This window comes from Meleagris gallopavo, chromosome Z, assembly GCF_905368555.1.
Source record: "Meleagris gallopavo chromosome Z, MGAL_WU_HG_1.1, whole genome shotgun sequence".
Classification (NCBI taxonomy): domain Eukaryota; kingdom Metazoa; phylum Chordata; class Aves; order Galliformes; family Phasianidae; genus Meleagris; species Meleagris gallopavo.
Window position 1 is genome coordinate 16013626 of NC_139435.1, and position 27409 is coordinate 16041034.

General features: G+C 36.6%; 2 protein-coding genes across 2 annotated transcripts in view; both read left to right on the top strand.

Moving 5' to 3' along the window:
• Window positions 1-27409, top strand: part of ITGA1 (integrin subunit alpha 1) — a 75588-nt gene that overhangs the window by 4656 nt on the left and 43523 nt on the right. The window contains exons 2-6 of the mRNA XM_085212684.1: window positions 21622-21742; window positions 24483-24595; window positions 25518-25606; window positions 25697-25811; window positions 26490-26617. Coding sequence (XP_085068810.1) covers window positions 21622-21742; window positions 24483-24595; window positions 25518-25606; window positions 25697-25811; window positions 26490-26617 — 566 coding nt within the window. The remainder of the gene's footprint in view (window positions 1-21621; window positions 21743-24482; window positions 24596-25517; window positions 25607-25696; window positions 25812-26489; window positions 26618-27409) is intronic.
• PELO (pelota mRNA surveillance and ribosome rescue factor) lies at window positions 2206-6254 on the top strand. Its single transcript, XM_010725405.4, has 2 exons — window positions 2206-3797; window positions 5473-6254. Exons 1-2 carry the CDS (start codon window positions 3072-3074, stop codon window positions 5902-5904), a joined length of 1158 nt encoding a protein of 385 aa, XP_010723707.1. The 5' UTR covers window positions 2206-3071; the 3' UTR covers window positions 5905-6254.

The following is a 27409-nucleotide window of genomic DNA, read 5'->3' on the forward strand; positions in this document are numbered from 1 at the left end:
TTTACCAATTTTACTCTCTACTTGCATCTTCATTTGCTCTTACAACAATAGCATCCATAAATCTCTCAGCAAAGTTCCCCCTGTATTTGATAATCTTTCTCACTAGCTCTTTTTGTCCAGAATTTTAATGTTTTTTGCATGATTCTACCTATAATAGAAGTCATGGGGGCAGGTGGTGGATCGAGTTGGGTGTCATAGGAACATCACCTGTCTGTCTAAAACACATCCCTTCTTCATAAGGTAGATGATCAAAACTTGAAGATACAGGATTGTGCGTCTTAAATGTGTTCACTGCCTTATTAATACTCCTACAAGTATTTGCTTGCCACCATTCTTGTTTTGCATTGCACTCAGAAAGGCAGTTAAAATGGATGATAAATTGCTGCAATTACTACTATCTGTTATTACTTTTTTTTAAGTGATAAACAGAAAGAACTCAGATATGACATCTCAACTTAGTTTTTCAACAAGACTGGAACACACCATAAAATTTAAAACTTGACTCTACGGAAGTTAACTTCATAGCTCTCTGTAACATGAACAAAATTAGTATGCGCTTACGAATTTAGTTATATGTGCTTAAACTTTTGGAGATGTTGTCTTTCTTCTGCTGCTTTTTCTCTAATATTCAAACAAATAACAATATTCAGTAATTACTTTTCACCAGAGTAGGCAGAGCATACTCATCTAATAAATGTTTTTCTTTGTAAGTGACAATGGGCTTGCTAATTTTAGATAACACCATTTAAGTTTACAGTTGCTACTAAATACTTGTGGAACATTGTTCCCAACTGTATAGAATCTCATTATTTATTTGAGAAAGTATTTAAGCACATCTCAAAATGCCTCTACAGCAACAAATTAGTATCTTGAGAGGTAACTTTATTGAGTGTTTATTGGTTTGGTTGTTACTTTTATGCAGCATTTGTGCTTTGCAATAAGTCACCTGCTTCCATGAGCTGAACACTTATTTTTTCAGGTACTAAGTTCCAACTTGCAAACTTTCTCTGAAATTTGTAGCATATCTAAGGATGTAAGGTTGCTAGTGAAAATTAATCTAGAACCAACAAGTGGAAAAAAGTTTGTAAAAACAAGGCATTGAAGGAAGAAAAATAAATACTAATGTGGAATGCTAATATACCCTTTAGATATTTTTACTGACAGAATAGTGTGAGGTCTACTCTTGCAATTTCATAACTGCAAAGAATGTAAAGAAAACTCACCATAAGTATAGCATTTGCAAAGACAAATGAAAGGAATTCCTGAGAAGCTAAATGCAGCCACAAAACGTTAATACAAATTATGAGTATGCACAAGCCCAAATTAAACAAATAGTTATGTGTGTGCTTATGTTTTATTCCCTTGGGTGGTCCAGTTTCCTTCTGTGAAAGTACTCATGTTAACAGTTAAGCATGTGTACTCATAGGAAGTGAGTCTGAGGTCTCATAAATAAATCCTGTTATGTAATATCTGATAAACTTGTTTTTACATCAGTATATCAAGATTAGGAACACTGAATGCATGTCACTGGGCCAGATATGAGTTCAGTGTCCTGTTCTAATCAGTGGCCAGTGCCAGATACTTTAGAGAAATTCCTATGATTTACATGAATAACAACATAATGGGAGATATGATTTTTGCTAACTCTAATCTTGTATCTCATTAAATCCTTCAGTCCAATTATTTTTCTTGTTAGGAACATTTTCTTAAGAAACTAAAGGAAACCAGAAAGTTCCTCTTAACCAGGAGGAAGGCAGCAAATTTAAAACTGTTAAGAGGATATCTTTTGCTTTTCAGTTATGGCTAAGGTATGGACATTCAAAACTTACTTTATCTGCTCCAGTTGTCCTGATACGCTTAGAAAGAAACATAACTTCTCTCTTATCAAATACTCTCACTTTCCAATCTTTTCTTCATACAAAAACATCCTTTTAGTCTCCATTCTTCTCAGTTTTCTCTCATTCTTAATAAATTTGCAACATTCCTTCTGAAAACAGCGTTCAGCACTATTTCAAAATTAGGAGAATTTGCACAACAGTATCAAGTTTTTTATATTATTTCTGCTTTGTTAAACTTGTCCAGGCTGCAAACTGAGCTGTCAATATCAAAACATCAAGCTTTTTATGAATTATGGTTCTCAGAGCTGTCTCATTTTGACTGCAGTCACCAGAAAATTCAGCAAGGAGCTCAAGTTTTTGAGCGTGTTTGAGCATAACTGAAGGTAGGATGTATAAAGAAAGATGGTGTCAGTTCAACCAAAACCCTTAAGGTCTTTCTAAGAGTAAAGTGAAACTAACAGTTCAGTTTTTAGTGTTACTTTGAACTGATTTTCATTGCGATCTGTAAACGTGATCTCTCTAGTCACCTCTTTTGTGCCTCAGCAGATGTTAGATACCATTGCCTGTTCAATGTGATTCTGAAGTATCACAGCGTTCTCTTATCACAGCAAGGAAATCAGCTATTTAGCTGTACTTTTCTCATCTCCTTTATCAGTACCCATGACTTTCCTCACGTACATGCCTGTAGAACTACTTAGTTGCCTGTCGGCCCCCCCGCCTCACAGCACCGAGCAGCACCAGGACTGCCCTACTCCCGCCTTAGGCTTTCTGACAGAGATCGGAACACTCCCGACCTGGCGGGAGCCGCCCCCACCTCCCCAGACGGGAGCGGCTGAGCGCTGCCGCCGTTGCGCATGCGCCAGCTCTGAATGATTGAGTTGGCGGCGTGTGGGAGACGTTGCGCATGCGTGGCATGCAAAAGGACCGCCAGCTCCCTGTAGGACGGCTTTGACGCACGCGCTTGGGGAGGTTGGTGGCAGGCACTGCGCATGCGCACGCTGTGAGGCGAGGTGGTGGCTGAGGGGCCTGGAGGAGCTGGGTCGCCGCTGTTGCGAGGAGCCCGGGTTTCACCGCGGGGCCGCGTTCCGTCAGCGGTTGGGGATAGGCCCCTGGCTGACCGGTTAGTAGCGAGTACGTCCCGCTCGGCCCCGCCGCTAGGTCTCCCGGGGCGAGCAGACCGGCTGGGCCGCTGCTGCCGCGGCTGAAGAGAAGGCGGGGAACGGCGCCGGCAGGATGAAGCTGGTGAGGAAAGACCTGGAGAAGGATAATGCGGGGCAGGTGACGCTGATCCCCGAGGAGCCCGAGGACATGTGGCATACCTACAATCTGCTGCAGGTGGGTGACAGCCTGCGGGCCTCCACCATCCGCAAAGTGCAGACCGAGTCGTCCACAGGTAGCGTGGGCAGCAACCGCATCCGCACCACCCTCACCCTCTGCGTGGAGACCATCGACTTCGACTCACAGGCCTGCCAGCTGCGGGTCAAAGGCACCAACATCCAGGAGAATGAGTACGTCAAGATGGGGGCCTACCACACCATCGAGCTGGAGCCCAACCGGCAGTTCACGCTGGCAAAGAAGCAGTGGGACAGCGTGGTGCTGGAGCGCATTGAGCAAGCCTGTGACCCGGCATGGAGTGCGGATGTGGCAGCTGTGGTCATGCAGGAAGGCTTGGCTCACGTCTGCCTGGTTACCCCCAGCATGACCCTCACTCGTGCCAAGGTGGAAGTGAACATCCCCCGCAAACGGAAAGGAAACTGCAGCCAACATGACCGGGCCCTAGAGAGGTTTTATGAACAGGTGGTACAGGCCATCCAGCGGCACATCAACTTTGAGGTGGTGAAGTGTGTCCTGGTGGCCAGCCCAGGCTTCGTTCGAGAGCAGTTCTGTGATTACATGTTCCAGCAGGCAGTCAAGACTGACAACAAACTTTTACTGGAGAACAGATCCAAGTTTTTGCAGGTAAGGAGATACGCTATCTTTAAAAAGTTTAAGAAGTGGATTAAGAGCTGTTATCTGTGTTAACAGAAAAGAAATGCAAGGAGTATGGGGAAATAATACCCTTATTGGAGAAAATAACTTTCTATTACAGCATCATAAGTTACAAAGTAGTTAGGCAACATTCAGGGATTTTTCTTTCCTCAGGTAACTTCACGCAGAATCACACACAGAAGTACAGAAACAGTAGTGTCCAACTTTGGGCCCCTCACTGCAAGAAAGACATTGAGGCCCTGGAATGGGTTCAAAGAAGGGCGACAGAGCTGGTGAGGGGTCTGGAGCACAGGCCTTATGAGAAGCGGCTGAAGAAGCTGGGATTGTTCCGTCTGGAGAAGAGAGGTTCAGGGGAGACCTTATTGCTCTCTCTAACTACCTGAAGGGAGGTTGTAGTGAGCTGGAGGTCGGCCTTTTCTCTCATGTAACTGGTGATAAGACTAGAGGGAATGGCTTCAAGCTACACCAGGGGAGATTTAGGCTGGACATTAGGAAATACAACTAAAGAGTGGTCAGGCAGTAGAATGGGCTGCCTGGGGAGGTGGTGGAGATACTGACCCTGGAGGTGTTCAAGGAATGTTTGGATTTTGTGTTGAGGTGTACAATTTAGTCAGAACTATTGGTGATTGGTGGATGGTTGGACTTGGATGATCTTGTAGGTCATTTCCAACCTTGGTGATTCTGTGATTCTGTAATCAGTATTAATGTTTTTTCCCTAGGGTAATTTAGCATGAAGTAGAGGAAATATTGGCTTTAAATATATATTTAATGAACTATTAAAAGTGAAGTACAAATTGAAAAGCAGTTTAACTGTAGTGTTAATCAGCCATGCTGTGTAACATGTAAATTTAGTTGCATCTTTCTTAAGGTTTTAAAAGAGGAAGATAAGTGGTATTGGTTAGTTAATGTTGCTGTTAGGTATAGATTGTGCGGACCAATACATTTGTTCCTATTTTTGATTCTAGTAGATAGTTGAGGTTTTTGTTGTTGTTTTTTTTTTTTGTTTGCTTGTTCATTTTTGCCTTTCACTGAAATAGGCAAAGTCAGATTGAAAAAATAAATTTTTCCTTTTTCATAAGGATTCTTTTATCACTTCAGAGTTGTTACAGGCCTAATCTGTACTTTCAGAATGGGGAGGGTCCTATTCTTAGTCGTCATAAAGTTTGGTAGTCCTAAATTACACTAATAAGTCTGCTCTTGCACATACAGGAAAATGATGATAATGTGTGAAAGCAAGCATAGAAATATGCATGTGCATTGGACTTAATGCTTTTGTGCTGGATGTCTTCAATCTTAAGAGGTCATCTTCTTGTATATTTTAATATAAAGAGGGTTAAGTTTTCTCAGTATTTTGAGATGCTCCTACCTTAGGTGCTGTTAATGACAGCTTGCTTATTCAGGGAAGTTTCTGAAGAAGTTGATTTTTTTTTTTTTTTTAATACGCTTAAAATACAGTTTGTAGATTTAGGTTAAGCTTTGCATTGTAGGAGAAGGAAAGAGTTAAGAAAAGGGTTGTAGACTTCAAGGAAGAGATGAGTTGATTATTGTCAGGATAAATATGTATTCTGGAAGCTATTTGTGATTGGCTAATCAAGAGAATTATATGTTGTATTAAAGAAAGAATCTCTGATTTTGTTTACTCCAGGTGCATTCATCATCAGGACATAAGTACGCACTGAAGGAGGCACTTTGTGACCCAGCTGTAACTAGCCGTCTCTCTGACACTAAGGCTGCTGGTGAGGTCAAAGCCTTAGATGACTTCTATAAAATGTTGCAGCATGAGCCTGACCGGGCTTTTTATGGCCTAAAACACGTGGAAAAGGCCAATGAAGCCATGGCCATTGATACTTTGTTGATCAGTGATGAGCTCTTCCGGCACCAGGATGTGGCTACACGTGCCCGGTATGTTAAATTGGTAGATAGTGTACGGGAGAACATGGGCACAGTGCGCATTTTCTCCAGCCTTCATGTGTCTGGGGAGCAGCTTGGACAGCTGACAGGGGTAGCTGCTATCCTGCGCTTCCCTGTTGCTGAGCTCTCTGACCAGGAGGATGAGTCTAGCTCTGAGGAGGATTGACAACAGTGGCTTCATTTCACAGTATCTCTTCCAACTGACATCAAAATGACATTAAAAGTCATCCCACATCATGTGTGCAGATGTACCATGATATGTAACTTAAGTTTTTGATAGTATTTCTTATACTATGTGTTTCTTCTCACCATACGAATGGATGTCTATTCTATGGTAAAGATGATTGGAATGCTGAGCTCTAGAGCTGACTGGTTTTGCAAGTTACACCCTGGATCTCCAGCACTACCAGAAACAGATCTCAGTCCCCAAAGCTGCTTATTCTTCATGTTAAGGCAGACTGTCAGCTTAATGTTTTGGAATGTGTATGAAAAGATAATAAACTATGAAGCAGAAAACTGTGTCAGACTCTTTATTTTAGCTCAAATGTTTGGAAACAGTATTACAAATTGAAAATCCGTCATGTAAGACAGCCAAACTATACTTGGTCTTCTTAGGAACTCATTTACCATATCTTAAAAAGCAAGGTTGAGAAATGGGATCATCTATGAGAGGCTTTCTGTGAAATGTTTGAAGCGATCTTTCAGAAACCTGATTCATTAGAGGGACAGTTTTCTCTTTAATGTGACAGTAGGTGCCTGACAGATTGTAAAACTCACTATGTCTGTTTCAGTAGTCTTTCCAAATGCTCTTTGGGAAATTGTTTGAGAGGGTGCCGGAGGAGATAGACAGAGTAGTTGTATGTGTGTTACCACTGACGGTGTTCTGATGAATTGGCACTGAAACTATTTAGTACCCAGTTCTAAACAGCCATATGAATATATGAGTAAGGTTCACAGAAACAGGCCCCTAGTTTTTATTAGGATTTTTTTTTACAACTAACAATAGAAGTAATTTCATAATCTGGTACCTTTTACCTGTTTAAAAACACATGCATTACAATGTGGAGATAAAAATTACGGACTTATAAACAGAATTTTAGCTTAAGACAATGACAACAGTAAAAATAAAGTTACTTCTCCAATTATCTGATTTGTTCAGTGAAAGCCTCAGTAAGTTTTATTTCTTCACTTTAACAGTAAGATCTTAGGGTAAAGAAGCGCAGACTGCTTTCAGATGCTGATGTGCATAGGCGTGTGAAATTGACCCTAGAATATTGTTTTTTCAGTTTAAACCAGTATGTGGTGATGAAGGTGATGGGTGTAAATAGACCTTCCTTGATTAAATACAGCAGTGGAGGAGGTAACTGGAGACCGGCTAAAAATAAATTTCATTTGGAAAAACCGCAGAACAAATAACAAAAACCTGAAAGTTTTATGCCGGATCAAATAGGAAAAGAAAGTAACGGCACTCTCAGTGCTGACCTGTGCCAGCTCTGTGATTTTGATATTAAGTATTGCTAAGTCATATAAACCAGAACACTAGCCCTAACTTGTTGATAGGAAGTTGTACTGAGTTGAAAGCCCTCAGAGGTGAAAAGACAAGCTATGGAATAGTTTGGTATTTTTTCAGACCGAATTTAAGACTGTTACTCCATTTTTAAAAAGGAAATTGTGGAGAATTTTTACTGTATACTTTTGTAAGAAAGTTACAATGGCAGTTTTTTTAAGTCTGTGTTTACCTCCTATGTTATGGTAGTGTGCACAAAGGAGGAGAGGCAAGCATTTGATAAAAACAAAAAATACATTCTCAGTGATTCTTTAATTTTTTTTTTTCAATTAAGATAGCAATTCTACACAGAATTTGCAAGTTATAAATATTTTTTTTTGTTTTTCTAGCTACTGCTATCATGTCATTAACTCTCTCAAAGAATTACAAATCCAGTTGTCCGAAGTATGGAAGGGTGGGATTTCTTGTTTTATAAGCATTTTTATAGTAAAATAAATATGCATGCACTCTGTAGACAACTGCATCCTGTTTCAGGAAACAGCTTAATGGCTTAGTTTTGAAAGTAGGCTATATTCAGTCATGCAGATGCTTAACCTGGCACAGTTCCAGGGATGTTAGTATCTTTTAAAATTAAAAGTATTTTAAGTAGTTGAAAAGTCTAGATTGACAAAGTTTTTTGTTTGGCAAACAGTTTAAGGTCTGTGTCTAGATAACACGCAGAAGATGCATGGTATCTGCAAATCAGAGGAAAAATATTTTCCTGTTCTGTTAGCACTTACTCAAGTCTTTTCTTTTGAGGTAGATATGCATGAAATAAAACCAGTCCACAACATGTAAGTTGGTTTTCTACACCATAATTTATTAATTTCAGCAGTATGTAAGTTTGGGTTTTGTACTGTTGTTGTGAGATAAATCTTTGAGCAAGGAGCTTGTTTTATCTTCTAATTTTTCAATTTTCAAAATAAGTGATTACACACTGCAGAACTTTTAATACTTACTGTGTTTGCTGGGAAGAAAGCTTTAAAGTATATCATGAAATTGTCTTGATAATAAATCTATTTATTTTCTTCATAGAGTATCTTTTGCAAACTAACTGAGATCAGACCCCAATTTATTAATTCTGTCACCTTTGGCATTTTCATCCAGTTGTTATTATATCAATGTAGGGCGTTGCTTATAGGATAAAGTCTACTGCAAACTATGAAGTTGCTACCATAGAAAGACCAAAATAATCCTGCTAGTTATTAAGTAAAAGATAAATATTTATTGAAATTACACCCCACTTAATAGTATTTGGCTCAGGGAAGTCTTCTTTCTTATGCGTTCACCACTGCACTCTTTGAGCTAAGAACTGGTTACAAATGAGCTTATGACCATTCCCTTATTGCTCTCATCATAACAACAGCCAAGTAGCTCTTCAGCTGAATTTGTGATGTAACTTCATTGATGCTTTTAAGGACATGTAATAATCTGGGGTAATTTTCATCATTTTATATCATTTTTGCAAATGTTAAGTAGCCCTGATTATAATAACTTTCCCTTTAAACATTTCTTAATTTATATTCTCAGCTGCTGACACTTGTTTGCATTTGTCTATAAAAGTGTATATAGCTGCCTTCTCTGACTTACGTATAAGTTGAGCTGCTTTAATTGCTGTCCGGATGCTGCATCACCCATCCAGAAAACATGCTAAGTTTTATAAAGATAAGCTGGGAATATAAGTGGAATTGTGTGTTTGATTTTTTTTTTTTTTTTTTTAGGGTTCTTTTGTTTTGGGAGATCACATTTCTTATTTTACAGGACAAAAAATTTCTAAAGCTGTTCACTCTATTGTTTTATATGAAGCTATGTTTGTCCAGTGTGTGGTCTATTTCTTCTACAGATCATCAAAGAAAGCAGTTTTAACAACATGAAACTGCAATTAGAGGGTCAGCAAATAGGAATCCTTGTTATAATTCAAAATTTGAATTCCTTCAAATTGTATTAAAAAGAAATTAAGGAATTTCTTCAGAAATCTATTTTCTTCCTTCTTAAATACAGCAAAGCTTTAGACTTTGTTTTTTCTCTGATGCTTTTATGTTTCCTTTTTTCAAGATACAGTTAAAATTTTTATTTTGAAATGAAGGTATTAAAATGCTGAGCTAGGTGCTGTTGAGATGGCTCAAGTTGATGATTATTAACATTTCTTCTGCCATAAACTGTGCTAATGTGGAGAACGACAGAGCTGTGTGTGTTCTGTTCCATCTCAGTTCCTGTAGAATGTCTGCAAGTTATTAAAAAGTTAAATGTTAGGACAAGTGCTTCAATGCTTTTGGGATTTAGGATTTTTCTTTAAGATGATGGGAATGAAGTAAAAACGAAGTCATCGCAGTAGTTGATTTTGCTGTGTCTTTGGTACTCTTTTAATAGCCACAGCCTGGATTTAGAGACTACTGTGTTCAAATTTACTGTGGGAGAATATTTTGCAGACTTTCTGTACTGCTAGTGTAGAGTTAAGAAAATCCCTACCCTTTTGGATCTTGTGGTTTTTGTTACAGTTCTTAATTCAGACTCTGACATGGGTCAAGCCTGGGCTATTTCAGTAGAGGAAAGAGTAAACATTGGCTGTGTAGCTTCTTGTGACAGTTGCCCTAAGAACTGCTTAATAAGCACAATACTTAGTTTTACTATTTTTTATACTTGACTCATGTAGGGCATTGACTTTGATTTGTGAATAACTGCTTTCGTGATCCAGAATACAAAGTTTAGTGCATATTCTCTGTAAGCTTATGAACTTGCCTTTATTAAAAATGTAGTATAGTTTTCATCAAAAAATTGTCATAAAATGTTTTAACCTAAAATGGAGTGTGATGGAAAGTTCTCTGAAACGATACTTGATTGTTTTTTGAAAATAACCAATGTCTCCTGGGAAATGCAATATGAAGCAGGACTTTCAAACACTGCCAGCTTTTGTCAGACTTTCCTGCAGCAGTTTCTAATTGCCTTCTGTTTGTGAAATGCTATATTCATAGCTAATGTAATTACTTTCATATTGCTTTATTAGTTACTCGAAGTCGAATTAGAAATGATCAGGAATTCTCTGGCAAAGTAGCTTTTCCATTAGGGAATGTTAATTGCTTGAAACCAGTCCTTTTCAGGAATGTATGTACCGAACTATATGGAAGTTTTTTTCTCTGGTCCAAAATGCAATTCCTTCTCAAAGACAAGCCTAGAATAGCAAGGAAAGAGTCTAGGAGTTCAGGTGTAATACAGAAATGGAAGGTATGAAGCTTAAGATTCTTTTCTGATAAGTTGTTGGTCTAGGCTAAAAGTGCTCCCTCTTTTGTAAACATTTCTGGGAAACACTGTTCCATATACTACAGAAGTGTTCCACACTGACTTGGGTGCTGAATCTCTTGGCATGTAGGGGATGATCTTTAGGTTTTTGATCTTGATAGGAAAGAAAACTGATTTAAAGCTGGGACTGTACCTCCATAACATACTGCAACTAGAGTCTCTGCGATTCAGAAAATAATCCTGAATAGAGTCTGGTGTTTAAAAAAAAAAAAAAGATATCTCATGGCAGTCAAACCAACCTTACTTTTGAAGACAGTTAATTCCTCATAAAACTTTATAACAAATCCTTACTTTTCTAGGCACAATTGATTATAGGTGTCTTTTTACTGATAAAATTTTAGAATGAAATGAAATGAAACACTGGAAATTTGTTACAGCAAGTAGCCGTATGTGCAAAAATGTGACATCCTCAAAGAATGTACTATCTTGATGATTCTTGAGATCCCTTCCAACCCAAGCCATTTTATGAGTCTGTCTTCATGACAAAGATAATGACTCTTAACTCATAGTTGTGTTTTGTAGCTGAAACAGTGACTTTACCACAAAGGCTTGATCCTTATCTTCAGATCTCAAGATTTCAGTTAGAGTTGCTAGGTAACAAATGCTGCATTTGAGATGTCTGATGGTTGGTTATCAGCCATCACTAACATTTCCTTCAAAGGCTTCTGAAGTTTTGAAACCTGCAATAGGTTCTGCTGAAGATAATCATCTTTTTCATTGACCTGAGTGTTCAGCCTGGTGACTTCAAATATTTAATACTGGTATAAGTGTTCAGATTTGCATATGAGAAATTTATTGATTACATTGTTTGTCATTTATCTTACTCAGATAGTTGCTATGAAACCAGTTCCATTCCTTTTGTAAAGATGAGTATTTTATCCCTGTATAATTTATTCCTCTCCTGAATCAAAATTGCTGTACTGGTATAGGGTAGGCAAGAGGGGAGGAGCTTAAAAAGATTTTTTTTTTTTTCCATACCTGTTACTGGGAGAGCATCTGCTGTCAGACAGACCTGCCAAACCTGGGGCAGCAGCAGCTGTCTTCACTCTCAGCTGGTACTTCAGGCAGTGGTGGTAAAAGGCAGAAAAGAAGCAGCTGCATCTTGAGGGAAAGTTCCTAAATTCCAGAGCAGTGAGAAAGAATGAAAAGTTACAGTATAACAAAAAGTATGAGATGCTGTGTTGAGTATGATTCTTCATCCTTGAAAACAGCAGCAGTGGATGTTAGAAATATCTGTAGTTTCTTCCAACTGAATTTTTCTATTCTAACACACCAGCTAATATGGTTAATCTTGTATCCAAAGAAGAGGAGCCGTAAGCCTGGGACTAGGCATTGTGATACTGGGAGCTCAAGAGAACTTGCTAATCCTTTCATTATGTAGTCAGTACAATTTCTGATGAGATGGCTAGAGAAATGTCACATGTGGTGTGACAAATACAAAAGCAGTATTTCTTGTTTTGTGAAAGACAGAGGCATTCAGCATGGTCTGTAGTCAATTTTTAATGAAAAAATATCAACGTGATTGAAATAAACGTTCCAGAGTTTCTGAGGATGAATGCATTGAGAAGCAGCAGCTAGAAAAAGTCAGAAAACTTACTATATTGAAAGGTGTTTTTATTAAATATTTCTACTTATGTTTCAGTGGAAGCAGTGTTTTTTATTAACCAGACAATTACATCAAGTTGGCCAAATTGCAAGGCTTTATGCTTTTTTCACTTAAATCTCAGGCATCAGTTATTACAAATATAATAATAGGCAGTCATTTAGTTGCCCAGTCAAGAGTACAAACCTCTTGATAAGAGATTTATGATTGCTTAGGCAATTGCAACCTGTCCACATGTTTCATGCAAATCTTCTTGCATGATCCTGTACTATTTCTATTTTGACACAAAAATCCTATTAAGATTTCAGAAATGACAAACTAAATGTTGACAATATATACTGACAAGAATAAGTCTAACCTTTCCGAACTTTGAAGACATGCTTTAGACCAAATAGGTTGTAAAATTTTTTGAAGTCTTTCTTTTCAAGCAGGTCACAATTGAAACTGTTACTGAAAAAATGTTTAGAGCTTTAGAGAAACATATTTTGAAATCAAATGTTTTCAGTTTTATTTCTAGAATGCTTTTTAAAACTGCCTGGTTCTCTAGCTTAAGCACTCTTATTTTGACAAAAGAACAAGCAAGAGGTAAATGTATGTCAGAGAGCAGAAAATTTCTACTACTGGAACGTAAGAAGACGGAATAATCTTTCAGACAGAATAATCGGAGCAAAAGGTCTCTTTAACGTGGACCTTGTTAAGAGAGATTCTTATATGAGGGACATGATATAGCTGCCAGCAATAGATTGGATGCAACAATCCGGACTCCTATGGTCTGTATAGAAGCAGCGTGCTTGCTGCTGTTGTTTTAGTGGCATTTTGAGTTGCCCTGTTTATATGACTACAATACTTAGAATGTGCATTTGTGCCACATCTGTGACTTTTTACAATACTGGCCTCTTGTCAGGATTGAGGGAGCAGGAGGAATTGTTTCTCAAACCATGCCTAAGCTGATGGTTTGAAGATGCTTGTATTAGGTACCTGATAGCGGTTTAATGCGCACTTGCCTGTCTGTCAGTTCAGTGCCTTCCAGTAACTCTAATGATTTCTTTAAAATGTGTTTGAGCATTTTGTTTGCAAATAGACATGAGGCTTATTTCACTAATTTTTAAATACTTTTCCTTCAGAAACAATGATCTCCCTCAAGACTCTGAGCTGAGATATTAACAATTGATCCTCTTTTTCTCTGGACAGTTTAGAAATGTCTATGGTAGATGAAGGCAACAATAGTATCCAAAGAGCAGTAGACCAAAGACTCATGACCAGGCCAGTGGTCACAGCCCCAAGCTGCCAGAATTCAAGGAGCACTTGTACAGCGCTTTCAGACATATGGTTTGAATTTTGGATGATATCATGTGGAGCCAGGAATTGGACTTGGTGGGCCTTGTGGGTCCCTTCCAGCTTGGGTATTCTATGATTCTAATTTAATAGAAAACCAGCTGATGATATATCTACGGTGGGGTAGCAAGTACTTGAACAAGTGCTAGGAAAACTGTGGTACCGAAGTTGGTGGCAATAGGTTCTTTTTCCTTTGTAGGGGGTCTTTTTTCAACTCTTGCAGTTCTTGTTTGCTTCAGAAACTGATTCATTCTTAAATATCACCAGAACCAGAATATCTGACTTTATCTTTGCAAACTTCTATTTACAATGGACAAGTGGCATTTACACAAGAAAATAAAATTTCCTCACTCTGATGGTATTTGGATGAAGTTGATGGAGATGTTTCAAAGTAAGAATAAAAGATACTCTGTGGAGCTCCTGTGGAACCTGAATACCTTTTCCTGAACAGGGCAGAGCTGGACAGATATCTTAAAATGAGATTTATTTCATGTATTGGAGGTAGGAAACATAAGTTATGAGCTCCGGTAAGGCATGTAGAAAGCTCTCTATTGTGACTTAGATGCAGTTTGTTTTCCTCCCTTTGGGGTCTAGCTTTAATTTTTTTGGAAGGGACACAAACCTTCCTCTTAAAATCTCTGAATGGCTAATTCTAAATTTCCCCGATTTGTTTTTTGATCAGTAAAAAAGAACATTTGCAGTAAAAAGAACTAGGATTAATTCTGTGACACTTTCAGCTGGCTTGCTAATAAAATCCCTACACCAACAGCTCAGCAAAAGAGGTGGTGATGTACTTTATGCTAGCAGACTATCTTATTTTTAAAAATAGCAGAAATTATTTGTGAGACACTTATTATTCATGAAGTTTACACAATGTTGTTACTCAGTATTATTAATCCTTGGCTTTTAGATAATTTCTTAAAATTTTAATTGAACAAGGTATAGTGACTACAAATATATAACACAGAACGTAATAATGTTGTTCTTCATAAAATGTTACTGCTGTTTTAAAAATTGTTTTATTGCTTTTGTTTCAGTGGTGAGATACAGATGCAAAGTTGACCTTTTTACTTTATCAGATTTTTTTTTTTTTTGCAAGCACTGCATGCCACTGTCTGAAACACTAGTACATTATTCCATTTGCAGAAGTTTAGTTTTCGTCAGTTGCTTGTAAATTATGTTCACCTCAGAAATAAACTGGAGTTTAGCTACCAACATATAAAATAATGAGTCTGTAAAAGTTTCTATGATTGTCCTAGATCGTGCAGTGGGTAATGCTGCTTCAGTAAGGTGAATAAAAGTTCATAACAGCAGTTTATGAATTAGCCTGTGCAGCACCAGTCGTTTTTGTGGTGGTTCCATGCAATTACAAAAGCAGACTTTAGAACAATGAACAAGCTTTTGTTTTGGTGATCTTCAGTTTTTCTCTAGGGTACTGTGTCTTTCATGACAGGCAGGTGGTGGTGGTTTCTTTGTCCATTTCTACATTAGGAAAATAATTCATGATCATGGATGGTTGGAGTTAAGGACTACTGTGGTCATAGCTTGGATTTCTCAGTTAAAATTCTAAAACTATGAAAACAGGAAACACTGATTCATATTCTTTAAACTATTCAGTGCAAGGGAAGATTTCTTATTTAGATAGGATAAGAAATCATATTGTCTTTGGTTTGCCTTCCCTTTCACCAATGAGCAGTAGAAAGTTTTGAACAAAAGAACCTGACTAGGATATTTGTATAAGTGTTTTGAAAAAGCGTTTTCTCTATTAGGCTGCTATAGCATCAACCTGTGCAGTTTAAATGGAGTTTAGCGTTTTAAAAATAGACTTGTTTTTCATTTTGCTACTGCAACTTATAGTTAGCTGTCCTTGATACAGCAACTTTGTCTGAAAAAATGATATGAAAGTCCTTTTGCTAAGGACTCTTAAGAGTTTTCAGGTCTCCACTAAAGTAAATATTTTGAACAGGAAAACATGGAATTATTATTTTTAAGCAGTCATAACATCAGAAAATGGAGCAACATAGTAGTTCCTTTTGCTAGAAAATGATACAAATGAAGAAAATGAGTGTTCTAGGTATACCAATGAAAATTATTGTGGGTGGCTTATTATCAGAAATATAAGGAAAGGTATTCATAATGCTTGCAGTTGAACACACATTAATACCTCTGCCTCAGAATTTCTGATAACGTATCTATTGTCTTTTGTGTGAACTTCAACTCTGATATGTTGTAAAGTACTTCTCTGATTCAAAAATGTATGTAAACTGGCTGATACTTAAGGGAGTAGTAAGGGAGTAGTCCTGTGTCAAGTTTGTCATACCATTTCTTGAAGTAGTTGTTCCACAGTCCCAGTCGTTGCTACATCTTCAGACTGAGTCATAAGCATAATGTTGGGGAATCTGTTACTTGAAGTGATTTTTTTGATTACATAAGCTAGAAGAGGTATTGGAGCTCCTTGTTTGAGTTGAAAAAAATTGAATTTGCTTCCTCCTGCCAAACATGTTACAGAAGTTAATATCATTAGAAATCTGGAAAGAATATTTAGAAATATTTAGAAATTATTTAGCATGATAATAAGGCTCTGGATACTCAAAAGCTGCATACTTGTATAGAAGAAAGTGTAAGATTCTTATTTAATCTAATTGGGCTTTTCATTTAGCATAACAGAAACAAAATTTATTGGAAATAAGCCTATTAGCAGTCCAGTTAACAATATGAATTAGTAATTTTAGAGAGTGTTGTGAGGAACATGTTTTAGTGTTGTTTTTTTTTTTTTAGGATAACAAATCCTTGTTCATTCAGTTAACTTTTTTGCACAAAATTAATATTTTGCTCCTTTTTAAACTTCTGATTTTCATTCCAGAAAATAATATACATGACCTTTTAACCATGCTTTTGTCTGAAATTTGAATTAATTGCAAATAACTGTAAATATCTTCAATCTAAAAAAAAAAAAAATTCAGCAGATAGGTAGTTAAATGTTAAGAACCAGATGTGGTGGGAAGAAATGGTCTTTGACAACAAAGAAGAATGTGGCTAGAGGCAGACACAAGGACTTTATGTTCTTGAACATTGTTAAGTATTAACGGAGCAAGTATATCCAAAAGATGGCCTGAACATCACTGAAGATGAGCTCAAACATTTTCTGGGAATTATTTGCCTTTCAGCAAGCTGCTGAATTTTCTAAGCCTGTATACATTTGTACATGTCTTGTAGCTGACCTCACATTTTTCGTAAGCTACTGCATATTTTTAAGACTTTTTCTCCCTTCTGTGAGAAACTGCAAAATGCTAAGAAATGTTCCAGTGAGAGGCATGATTTTAAATGTTCCAAGCTTTGGACAAAATGGTTTTATTCTGATGGCTGTTGAGTGGAGCAGATATCCTTGGTTTCTGCTGTTGTATGTACAGAAGTTTTAACTGTTGCATTGAGTTACTCATTCGGAATCACGTTACAAAGCTTCGATTCATTTTATTTTCAGGCTTGACACCACATTATAAAGCTATTTTCCAGTACAAGTTATTCAGTACAAAAGCTGGCAGAGGAAGCTTTATTTAATGAGTTTGAAATTTGGCTTTGAAAAGCAAGTGGCTACTGAACCTGGAACCATTTCCAAACATGCATTTCTGTGTCTTTTTTGGATATTTATCTACATTTAATGATAAGTCTTTTTTAATAATATGGGCTTACTCCAGAAAGTAAGTCTTTTGCTTTTCAAAGGTTAAAGATTAAAGAAAAAAGCTGGAGGCAAAATTAAACAAAGGTTCCTTTGTAGCCCTGAAAAATAAATAGCTCAATTTAAACTCCACTGAAAAATTTCCAGAAGTTAAAATTTTTCTCCATTCTTTTTTTCTTAATCTACAGCTTTATTTGAAATACAATGATAGTCAGCCAGAGCTGAATGCTGTGCAGGCTCCTACCGCAGCCTCTGTGGTCTTCAGCACTAAGGCCAAAGCACTTTGGCCTTCCAGCTCACAGATGGTGATTGTACCACACAGGCATACTTTCTTCCACTTGGGATGTTAGTGACTGAATCTCTATTTCATAAGTTGTGTATAGTGCTGCAGTGACATTATTACATGTAAAGTAAAAGGTAAAATGAAGATTCTCCCCTTCAGTGCATCTGTAAATAATCTACTTTTGTATGCTAGAGTCATCATGTTACAAATACTACACTTTTTTTTTTTTTTTATCTTTGTGAGCAAATACATGTCTAATCTTCCCTTTCTACCAGTCAGAGGCAGTCTAATTTTGAAGGATGATATTATTTTCTGTTGTTTTCATTTTATGCTTTTGTGGGAGGCCAAGGCAATATTCCCAGTCCTGCTCCCTTGGCTAATTGTCATGCATCTTAGCTTTATAAGTTTGATCATCCTTCCTAATGTCAGCTAGGTTTCATTACAATTTGTTGTTCCACATTGCACTCTTATATTGCTTACAGATCATTTAAAATACCATTCTAATATCACTGCAAGACACCAAAGCAGTATTTTCTTTTTTTGTCAGTTTTCTTTTTTTTTTTTTTCCTAAGAGAAGTCCATAAAATATTTTAGTGTTATTTTAATTTTTGTCTTAAACTTCTATTTTACTGCCAAGGGTGGATGCAGACTGTTCTTCTTTTACAGGCTTTCCTTTTTTGGACTTCCCCAGTATTTTCTAGTTGTGCATACTTTCATAAGACATTTCTACTTTTTCTTTCATGGCTGCATTCAGACTTGCTTTATTTAAATCTCTCCTAGCAAATTACAGAGGAATTAATAAGGGCATTTAAAATGCTATAGCACAAAGTGTTAGACTTCTGGTGAAGTCTAGGTGATTCTGACCAAATTCTGATGTAGAGAAGTGTGTGCAGCCCGCATGGTAAGCTCTGCTGAATGTAATATACAAACTTGTCCTTTCCAGGAATAACCTCTGATTATAGAGGGTGCAATTGTTATTAGCTGCAGACCATACAGAGACAAAATATCCAAACTGAAGATGCTCTCTTCTCTCAGTTTGGTTAGTTTCCATGGTGTCATTTATTGTGAGTGATTTGAGGTGATGTTTTTTTTCAGCAGTCAAGACCAGGTGTTAAGGTTTGTGCTGCCATTCTGGTTATGTTTACTTTAAACTATTCTGAGAAAATGTGGGTGCCTCTTTTGCAGTTCTTTGTCTGCACAGGCTAGAGGTCCAGACGAGTACCGGGAAAATCTATTTTAAGCATTTTTGTCTAGTTTAACACAACAACCAGGCAGACAGCATGAAAGTCTGGTTAAAACTTCTGTTAAGTATAACAGAAGAAAGGAAAAAAACTTATTAGTGGCTACTGGACAAGTATGAGCTACTACTCTAGGTTTGCAGTACTCTATTACAATAATATTTGGCTTGTTGTCTTGGTGACTGAGTGTTAACCTTTCATGCATAGGTACAGACTGTACTCAACTATGAATACCATGTGCACTAGCAAGTTTTCATACTCTGTTCAAATCAGCAGTGAGAGAGTCCTTGTCCCAGTTCTTCAACAGTGCCTCATTTGTTACAAAATGAGAACATAGAAGCTTAAACTTCAGTTTTATCCTTTGATAAACATTTATATTGTGCATCTCTGACCTGTACTTTGACCTGCCTTCTTAGTCATTCTGTTAACACATCACAGAATCATTCCAAATCTTAATTTATCTACAATGATTTTGACTACGTATGTAGCCAAGCACCATATGCCTCAAAAAAGTGCAGGGTTGTTTGTTTTTTTTTTTTCCTAGTTCCATGTAGCTTTCAAGATTCTCTCCAACATCACTATAGTTTTTGTTTTTCCACTGCTTCTGCCAGTACTCCTTTTACTTTTCCAGCATCAGTTTTCTTGAACCAGGTGAGAATGCATACAACTTAGAGAGAAATTGCGAATCTGGAAGAATACAAGCTAAATACTGTTATATGTATATTTGCTTATGTAGTGCTTATAAAGCATCATTTTCACAGTCTCAATTTCAGTTTTTTACTAACCTGTGAATTGCCAATTTTTTACAACATTACACTGAAAAAAAATGAAACAACTTGAAAACCATTAAAGTGAAGTTGTTCTTAGTTTTCTTATTTGGCAGTGTAACATTGATCACCGCTAACTCCGCTTTTCAGTTTGCCATCTGCACACTTTTATTCAGTATACTCATGGTATATTGTGATGAACATGGAAGCCGCAGGAGGTTGTGTTGTATGTTTGCAGAGGAAAATAGCCTAGACAATGTATACATAAAATCAAACTTCTGAACATCTGATTTCTAGCTAAACTGAAGTTGCAAGTTGAGGAAAATGAAAACCTTACTGAATCAAATCAAGTCTTTAGTACAGCATTTTATCTTCAAGAGTAAATGCAAGTTGATAGACGGAAAGATACCTGCTCCTCCTGTGCGCTCTTCCAGTCTTTTAATCTGCGTTTTCTGATCCAGATGCACTTCCTATATGGTTTGTAAATTACGGTTTTATCTTCTATTAACCTAGTTATCCATTGAATATATGCCATTTAGCATACAAAACATACTTTGTCAACAAGATCTACAGACCCGTTCCCTGCTCTGTGGAGTCTCCTTTTTAATTCTGACGAGTCTGACTCCTCCTAGCTACTTTTAATTTTTCTAACTCTACTTCTTAAAACTATTATTATTTCTGATTCTGACTTGACCTCTCTCAGAATTAGGAGGCTTTGGGGAGTTAGTAGCAAATAGTAGAAGACAAAAAGAAAATGTCAACTTTGTTTGTTTAGCATTTCACATTTTCAGGTTTTGTTATATTGGAATATAGAAAAGAATATATATTCTTTAAAATTAAAAATGTTGAGTGAATCACATCTCAGATTCAGAAAACTTCATGGACCAAGTGTATAATGAATATGTTGTAAAAATCACAATAATTTTCTGAGCTGTATTGTTATGAAGAAACTCCTCTGTTGGCAGAATGAAGTGAAGATTATGTGATAGACATTGCAGTAGGCAATCTATGTTACGATGTCCTCATCCTACTCATTATGTCAAAAAAAATAATAGCAATTATATTTATTCTCAAAATGCTATTAAAAACATTTAAGACAATGATAATTCATTACTTTTTTAAAGGGATATTTTATTGATTTAGTTATGTTTTGATTACTGAGAGAGAGAAAAAAATATCCTTTGCACATAAAGAGAAATAGCAACATTTTTAAAAATTATACTTAAATGATTAGAAAAGGCAGAAGATGCATGAATTACTTTTCTTGCAATTTTTTTTTTTTTTTGCAAATAAGATTTGTTTTAGTATGTTCCCTATTTTGTATTTCCTGACTGACTGGAGGAAATAAAGCTGAAATAACACAAACTAACTTTTCCTTTTTCTGCTGTCCAGTTAAACCAGAAATACCTACTAAGTGATAAGTAGTCTTTTTGTGATATTTTACTGCATTAAGCAGGAAATAAAATGCTGAGAGGGACAGATTAGTATTGACCATTGGGAACTTAATTATAGTAACAAGCTTTCTGTGAGAACATTATCAGGTCAGTAACAGAAGTACTTTAGTAACTAGTCATTATTTGAATGGTTTGACATGCAGCAAGCATTATAAATTTTGATATTTTTAATTAACTGTTAAATTTCAGCAAATGATCATGAAATGCTTATTTCAGATGAAAGCTGTATATAACTGTGTTGTTCAACTAATCTTAATGCTCTGTAAATTTGACTAAGTTTTGATTCTTCTGTATTAAAGGCACCACTCTGCAGATGAATCGATTTAAAATTGACTTTAGCATAATGAGAGTGGAAGAAATCACTGCTAGAATTTAAGAACATAGAAAAGAGAAAAAGCCTTATTTTTATGTACAAGTGGGAATGTTAACTAGTAATTCAGTAATTTTGACTTTTCAAAATAACATATAGATTTTGGCTGCAGAAGTCCATCTCTAAATATATCTCTGTATGTATGTGTGAGAAAGTACATTTTAAGTCTCTCACTAGCTACGGTAAACATGCTTAAAATTCCATTTTCAACTCTTGTCATTTACCCTCAGTAACTGAATCTTGTTATCTAAAAGTCTTGGTTTTCATGCATATTACTTCTCTCTCTTTTTTTTTTTTTTTTTTTTTTTTTTTAGCTCTCATTCACCTCATCGGTGCATCCAATGTTGATGTGAAAAATGCAATGACCTTCAGTGGGCCTCTTGAAGACATGTTTGGGTACACTGTTCAACAGTATGAAAATGAGGAAGGAAAATGGTAAGCTGCTTTTCTTAAGTTTAAACTCCAAATTATCAGATATTCAGTGACTCAAGTTCTGTATTGTGTTTCTAAATATGCCCAATATTTAAGCAGGATCTCTTTTTGTCAGTCTTCATCAGATTTCTTAAACTGATGAACTGCCATAGAGAAGCATGCAGAGTTTGGGTAAAAAAGATCCAAGTCAAAATTTGTATCTTTCATGATTTCCTCAAAGACAGGAATGAGTTCATAAATTGGGTAAATTCTCTCCTTGTTAGAGCTGAGCTTTATGTTCTGTCAGATCCATTTACCAAGTGAAGTAATTGTTCATCTTTTCCAATATTAATGTATTACGAGTGAAATTGCTCCTGCTGTATCTAACCTGTTTTACATATTTTTTCCTAAAGTGTTCTGTCAATGGGTATCTGAGCTGAGTTTCTGGTGTCAGTGGTGAGAAGGTTTCTCTGTCAAAATGTTTAGTAATACAATTCCTAGATTCTCTTTTGGAGGTCTAATTGTATCTCTCAGTTGGTAATATATTGTCAGTTGGGACCTGGCGCTACCTTCTTCACCTGCCATTTCCTTGTTATAATTCTCCTGAATTATAAATCTGGTTTTGGTGTGCTTACCATTATCATTACTTGTCAGTCTTTTGATAAGCAGTTTATGCTCTTGCCTCATAAGAACTAACATCACAAGCAAATCATGGGGTTGGAGGACTGAAATAGCAATTGAATGGTGAAAGGTTTGGGAACCCTGAGGTCTGCATTGTTGTTAGCTGATTTCTCTGTTTTTCCGCAAGCTTTGCCAGCAATCTGACATTCTTGATAAACCCCAGGGACTCCTGCTGGCAGCCTGGGACGAAGGACATGTGGCCGCTTGACAGCCACGCTGCTCCGCAGTGCCTCAGTGGATCCTTTCTTCAGACACCAGACCTGCTCAGTTCTGAGAGTCTGCCCTGCATGGGAAGTGCTCACTGAAACGAAATCGCAAAGCCTGCTTTTGGAAGTGCTAGTTCTTGACCGTCTTTGTTGCAGGATGTTTAAATACCAATCTGCATTCAGATAACGAAAGACAAATAATGACCTATTTTGAGCTAATTTAGACTTTTAGGAGATGGCGTCCATTCTAGGAGCAGGTATTTTGTACAGTAATAATATTGCCGCAGACTGTCCTGAAACCTTGTACATGCAAAAGCTATATGAGCCAGAAGTTACTACTCTCTCATTGGCTGAAGGAAGACCACAGTCTAAGCCAGTGAGTGTCAACATCTCTGAACATTGAACTCCCAGGTTGTTGTTAAGTTTTCAAGCTTTCAGCTTCCTGCAGTGTAACAACATACTGAGCAAGAAAGCTGCAGACTGGTAGTTTAAATGTAAAAAGCTTTTGTGGTGCTTTGTCAAGTGCAGTAACTCTACCTAGATACCCCAGGTAGAGTTTTTCAACAGAAACAGATGTTCTTAAAACCTGATTGCACTTGTTTCTCAAAGAAAGAGTAGAGTCCACTGGGCCAACAGATAAAGTGGCTTTTTAAACCACTTAACTCAATTCACAGGGCTCTTCTTTTATTTATTTATTTTTTTTCTGAAAAAAAGCACAACATGTAGGCATTGTCCTACTGAGATTGATCACCTCTTGCGCAATGTCAAGCATACTCAGCTTTTCTGCAGTTAAATGGAAGTCAGAGATGCACTAGAGGTTGTTGTGCATGCTTCTAAGTTTTGGTGTATGCTGTAATGTACTTTTTTCAGCTTGAAAGATCAGTCAGATCTAGTATGTGCTCAGACCATTTAATTTGCTTTTAAATATTAAAAAATCTTACTGAATCACAATGAGCTCTTTCAGTATATTCATTTGGAAGCTGGATGGTGTACTGGGTTTAAATTCTCCTTTCAGCTTCTTTTTAAAATTCCTAGACAACATCTTACCTGTATTTTGTAGTTGGTTGAAATATCTTGTGCCTGGAATCATTAATCTATGATTAAAGGCAAAATTAGTTCTCACAGTAACTATTCATAATCACCTAAGTGTCCAGAAGCAAATCTTACATAACTGTTACTCTTAATGGCAGGGTTTCTGTTTCCATCATGTGCTATGATTCCATTTTAACTGGAATTCTTCCTTTCACTTAATGGAGTCAGCCATTCACTGGGTAATGTGGCTGACAAAGATGTGAGAACAAAAACAGCATCCACCTCTAAAAAGCATTTTCTGCTGAAATACTGAATCTAGGAGTGAATGTTAATTTTTAGTGCTTAAAAATATTATGCAAGAATGGAGATTTTTTTATCATATAATCTTTTTTTTATTTAATTGCACAGAATAAAAGCCATCTGTAATGTTTTTTGAACTGCTGACTCACATTCTTCTTGGTGCTTGAGAACCTCCCCTTTTGAACTTGATCCCTGCTCAGCACTGAAATTTTTCTCCTAAAATATATTAACAATCAAGAATGATACAAATAAAACATATTTTTCTTTCCATACTGCTCACAATGTGTTTCATACATCCAGTGATACTATTTAAATATATATTTGGTATATAGGAATATTTCCTTTCCATGTCCCTTTTTAAAGAGGAAACAGAAGAACTTCTTTTTAACGCGTGTGAATGAGCAATATTAGATACGTTTCTTATCTTCCATCCTATATTCTTTGTGAAGAGCTTGCTGCAGATGTGTTCTGTATGTAAATTTTATTTGCCAATTTTCATGCGTTTAGTGGAAGATGAAATTTCAGATAACATATTTAATTTGCAGGGTACTTATTGGTTCTCCTTTAGTTGGCCAACCGGAGAAAAGAACAGGAGATGTGTACAAATGCCCTGTAGGAAGGGACAACCAATCCCCCTGCATAAAGCTGAATTTACCAGGTATGATAGCAAATGAAGCTGATATGTGGAGGTTTGAATCTTAAGAGATTTTATTTAAGAAGTGTTATTTTTATAGGGAAAATTTACTTTTGACTCCAGAAGTAAATGTGAAGGAAGTTCTGTTTGTAATATCAAAAACATTTTTATTTTAAAGCTTCTCATTGCCCTTTGGAAAACATGCTTGTACTTGTAGAATGGGCATTGGCTATGTTATCCAAATATTGTTATGACTGGCACTGATTGACTGTGGTTTGGAAATTCTGGCAGAAAGACCAAGGAGCATAGATTCATAAGCCACCCTTTCCAAAGCTCCATGAGGCCAATGAGAGCCTTCCAATTGCCTATTCAGTAAGATTTTGATAATCACCTAACTACAAAGACTGAAGTACCTAAATAAGGTGCAGGTAAATGTTCATCTGTTTCTTTGTCTTGTGTCAAGAGATACTCACTGCAGACAGAAAGAGATTTCCCCTTGATATGAATTCTCCTAAATATGCCTGTCACCCTATTTTTTTCATTCTTTTCCCTTGAAAAACTAAAAAGTTGCAAACATAGAAGCTATTACTCAATTATAGCAAGACAAGGAAAAAAAAAAAAAGGAATGTGTTCTATTTGACAAAACTGTGTGAACAATAATGTTTTGCTTTTATAGTGCTTTTATTTTTACTTTATTATTTTTGTAGTTAAAGAAAACTATTTGAGACAGCAACGCAGACAAATTTTCTGGGATAAAAGCCAGTCTCAAAATTTTTTCTCATTCATTGCAACTGAAAGAGGAGGATGAAGGGGTGCTAAAATATTTGATGGAATCAGTGTCAGTCTGTGTTTTATTTTAGAAGCTGGAAGCCCTTTGGTAGCAGATATATACTTTAACATTTTGTTTTCACATTCTGAAATACTTAACATTTTAATCTATTTATAGACGCTACTTCAGTGCCTAACGTCATGGAAGTAAAAGAAAACATGACTCTTGGAACAACCTTAGTCACTAACCCGAAAGGAGGCTTTCTGGTAAGAAAGAACTTTTTGCCAATTTCAAAAGAAGTCTGTGTTTTCCTTAGGTACCATACCAAATATTTCACCCGTTTTCATCTTTTAAAGGCATGTGGACCACTCTATGCTTATAAATGTGGGCGTTTGCATTACACAACTGGAGTCTGCTCCAATGTCAGCTCCACTTTTGAAACTGTGAAAGCGATTGCTCCATCTGTACAAGGTATGCATGCCACAGGAATTCTGTTGTGTGTCTGAAAATACAAAGTGCCAAACAAGATGAATGTATACACACAGGCATACCAAAAAGTCCGAACTCCTTTCCTTAGCTAGTAGCATTACCAAGTTAAGTAAATGTTTTCATTGTCAGTATATAACCTAAATTCTTTCTAATTTTGGAGTTTATCTTCATATAAACAATTATTAGAGGGCTATGTAACATCCAAACACAATTGCTAAAAATAGTTGCTTATGTTTTTTACTTAAGGCCAAAAGACTCTTGTTAAACAATGACAGCATGTTGTTAAGACTTAATTCAAACCCAATTTAGTAATATAAAAATCCTAAAGGCCTGGTCCCTTGGAATATCAGAGAGGAATTAGTATTTAATAAGGCACGCTCACCAGTAAATATTCCAGTTATGTGATCTTCTAATCCCATTCTTAAACATCAGTTTGCAAGAAAGTGCTTTGCTGTTCAAAGGAATACCAAACCACATAAACTACCATTGAAAACTTGTTGAATGACAATTTGCATCAAGCATGTCAGCTCGGACCCACTATAGAGGGATATATGTTTATTAATACATCATAGAAGTAATTATTATAATTATAATAATTACCTGCAATTATATATTTGAACCTTATTTAAATCAATTATTATGTGGCCATCTGTGTTGCAGAGTGTAAAACCCAGTTGGACATCGTCATAGTCCTTGATGGGTCCAATAGCATTTATCCATGGGAGAGTGTCACAGCCTTTCTTAACAGTCTTCTGAGAAACATGGATATAGGTCCTCAGCAAACACAGGTAAAATAATAGAAATTTTATTGTTGTTTAACTTGCAGGACAAAGAAAAAATTTACAGGAAATGAGATAAGAGCATAATCTATGGAACCTCTATAATTATAACACCATACTGTAATAGAGTGCAAGAACAAAGTAGCTGAAAACTACAACTGAGTCTGTCTATGCTGCTAAGTATTGATGTCAGGGAGGCTCTCTCTTCCCTCGCTATTCAGGCTGCTTGAAGAGACCAATTTTCTAACTGAGTGACAGAAGTTAAGCGTCTTAAGTAAGGCAGTTTGAGCTTTGTCCTTTCCTGCTTCCTTCCTTTTCACAGTCCCTTCTTGTCCTTATAGTACAAAGGACATTTTTGCTCCTCTAAGACAGACATTCATAGTTCAGACCCTTGATTGTAAGATATCTGGAGCGGTGTTCAAAATTTTGTGCTGTGGAGCATCAAGCATATACATTTGAAATGACAATAGCAAATGGCTTTAAAGCTGCATGTCATTAATTGCAGGAACTTCATTTCTTCCTAAACAGGCCCAAATTCCCTGCTGCAGTAAATCAGAGCAGTTTCATCATAATTCATGAAGCTGCAACCAATTACCACAGTTGAGGACGTGATATGTTTCACAGTGTTTTCAACAGAGTATGCAAACAGCAATTTGACCATATAAGGAGGAAGTGGTAAACATATTTTAACACAGAAAGTTTGATTGGCAAGAACCTCCTGTCACTTGATCCTCTCTCTTCTCCCAGAGTAAAGGATTTTTTATGATCCTTTATGGTACTTGATGTGCTATAGGTCAAAAA

Excerpts from the sequence above, each read along its gene's own strand:
- PELO (XM_010725405.4), top strand. The coding sequence starts at position 3,072 with ATGAAGCTGGTGAGGAAAGACCTGGAGAAGGATAATGCGGGGCAGGTG. Across the intron at positions 3,798-5,472 it reads ACAGATCCAAGTTTTTGCAG|GTGCATTCATCATCAGGACA; the intron begins GTAAGGAGATAC and ends TGTTTACTCCAG.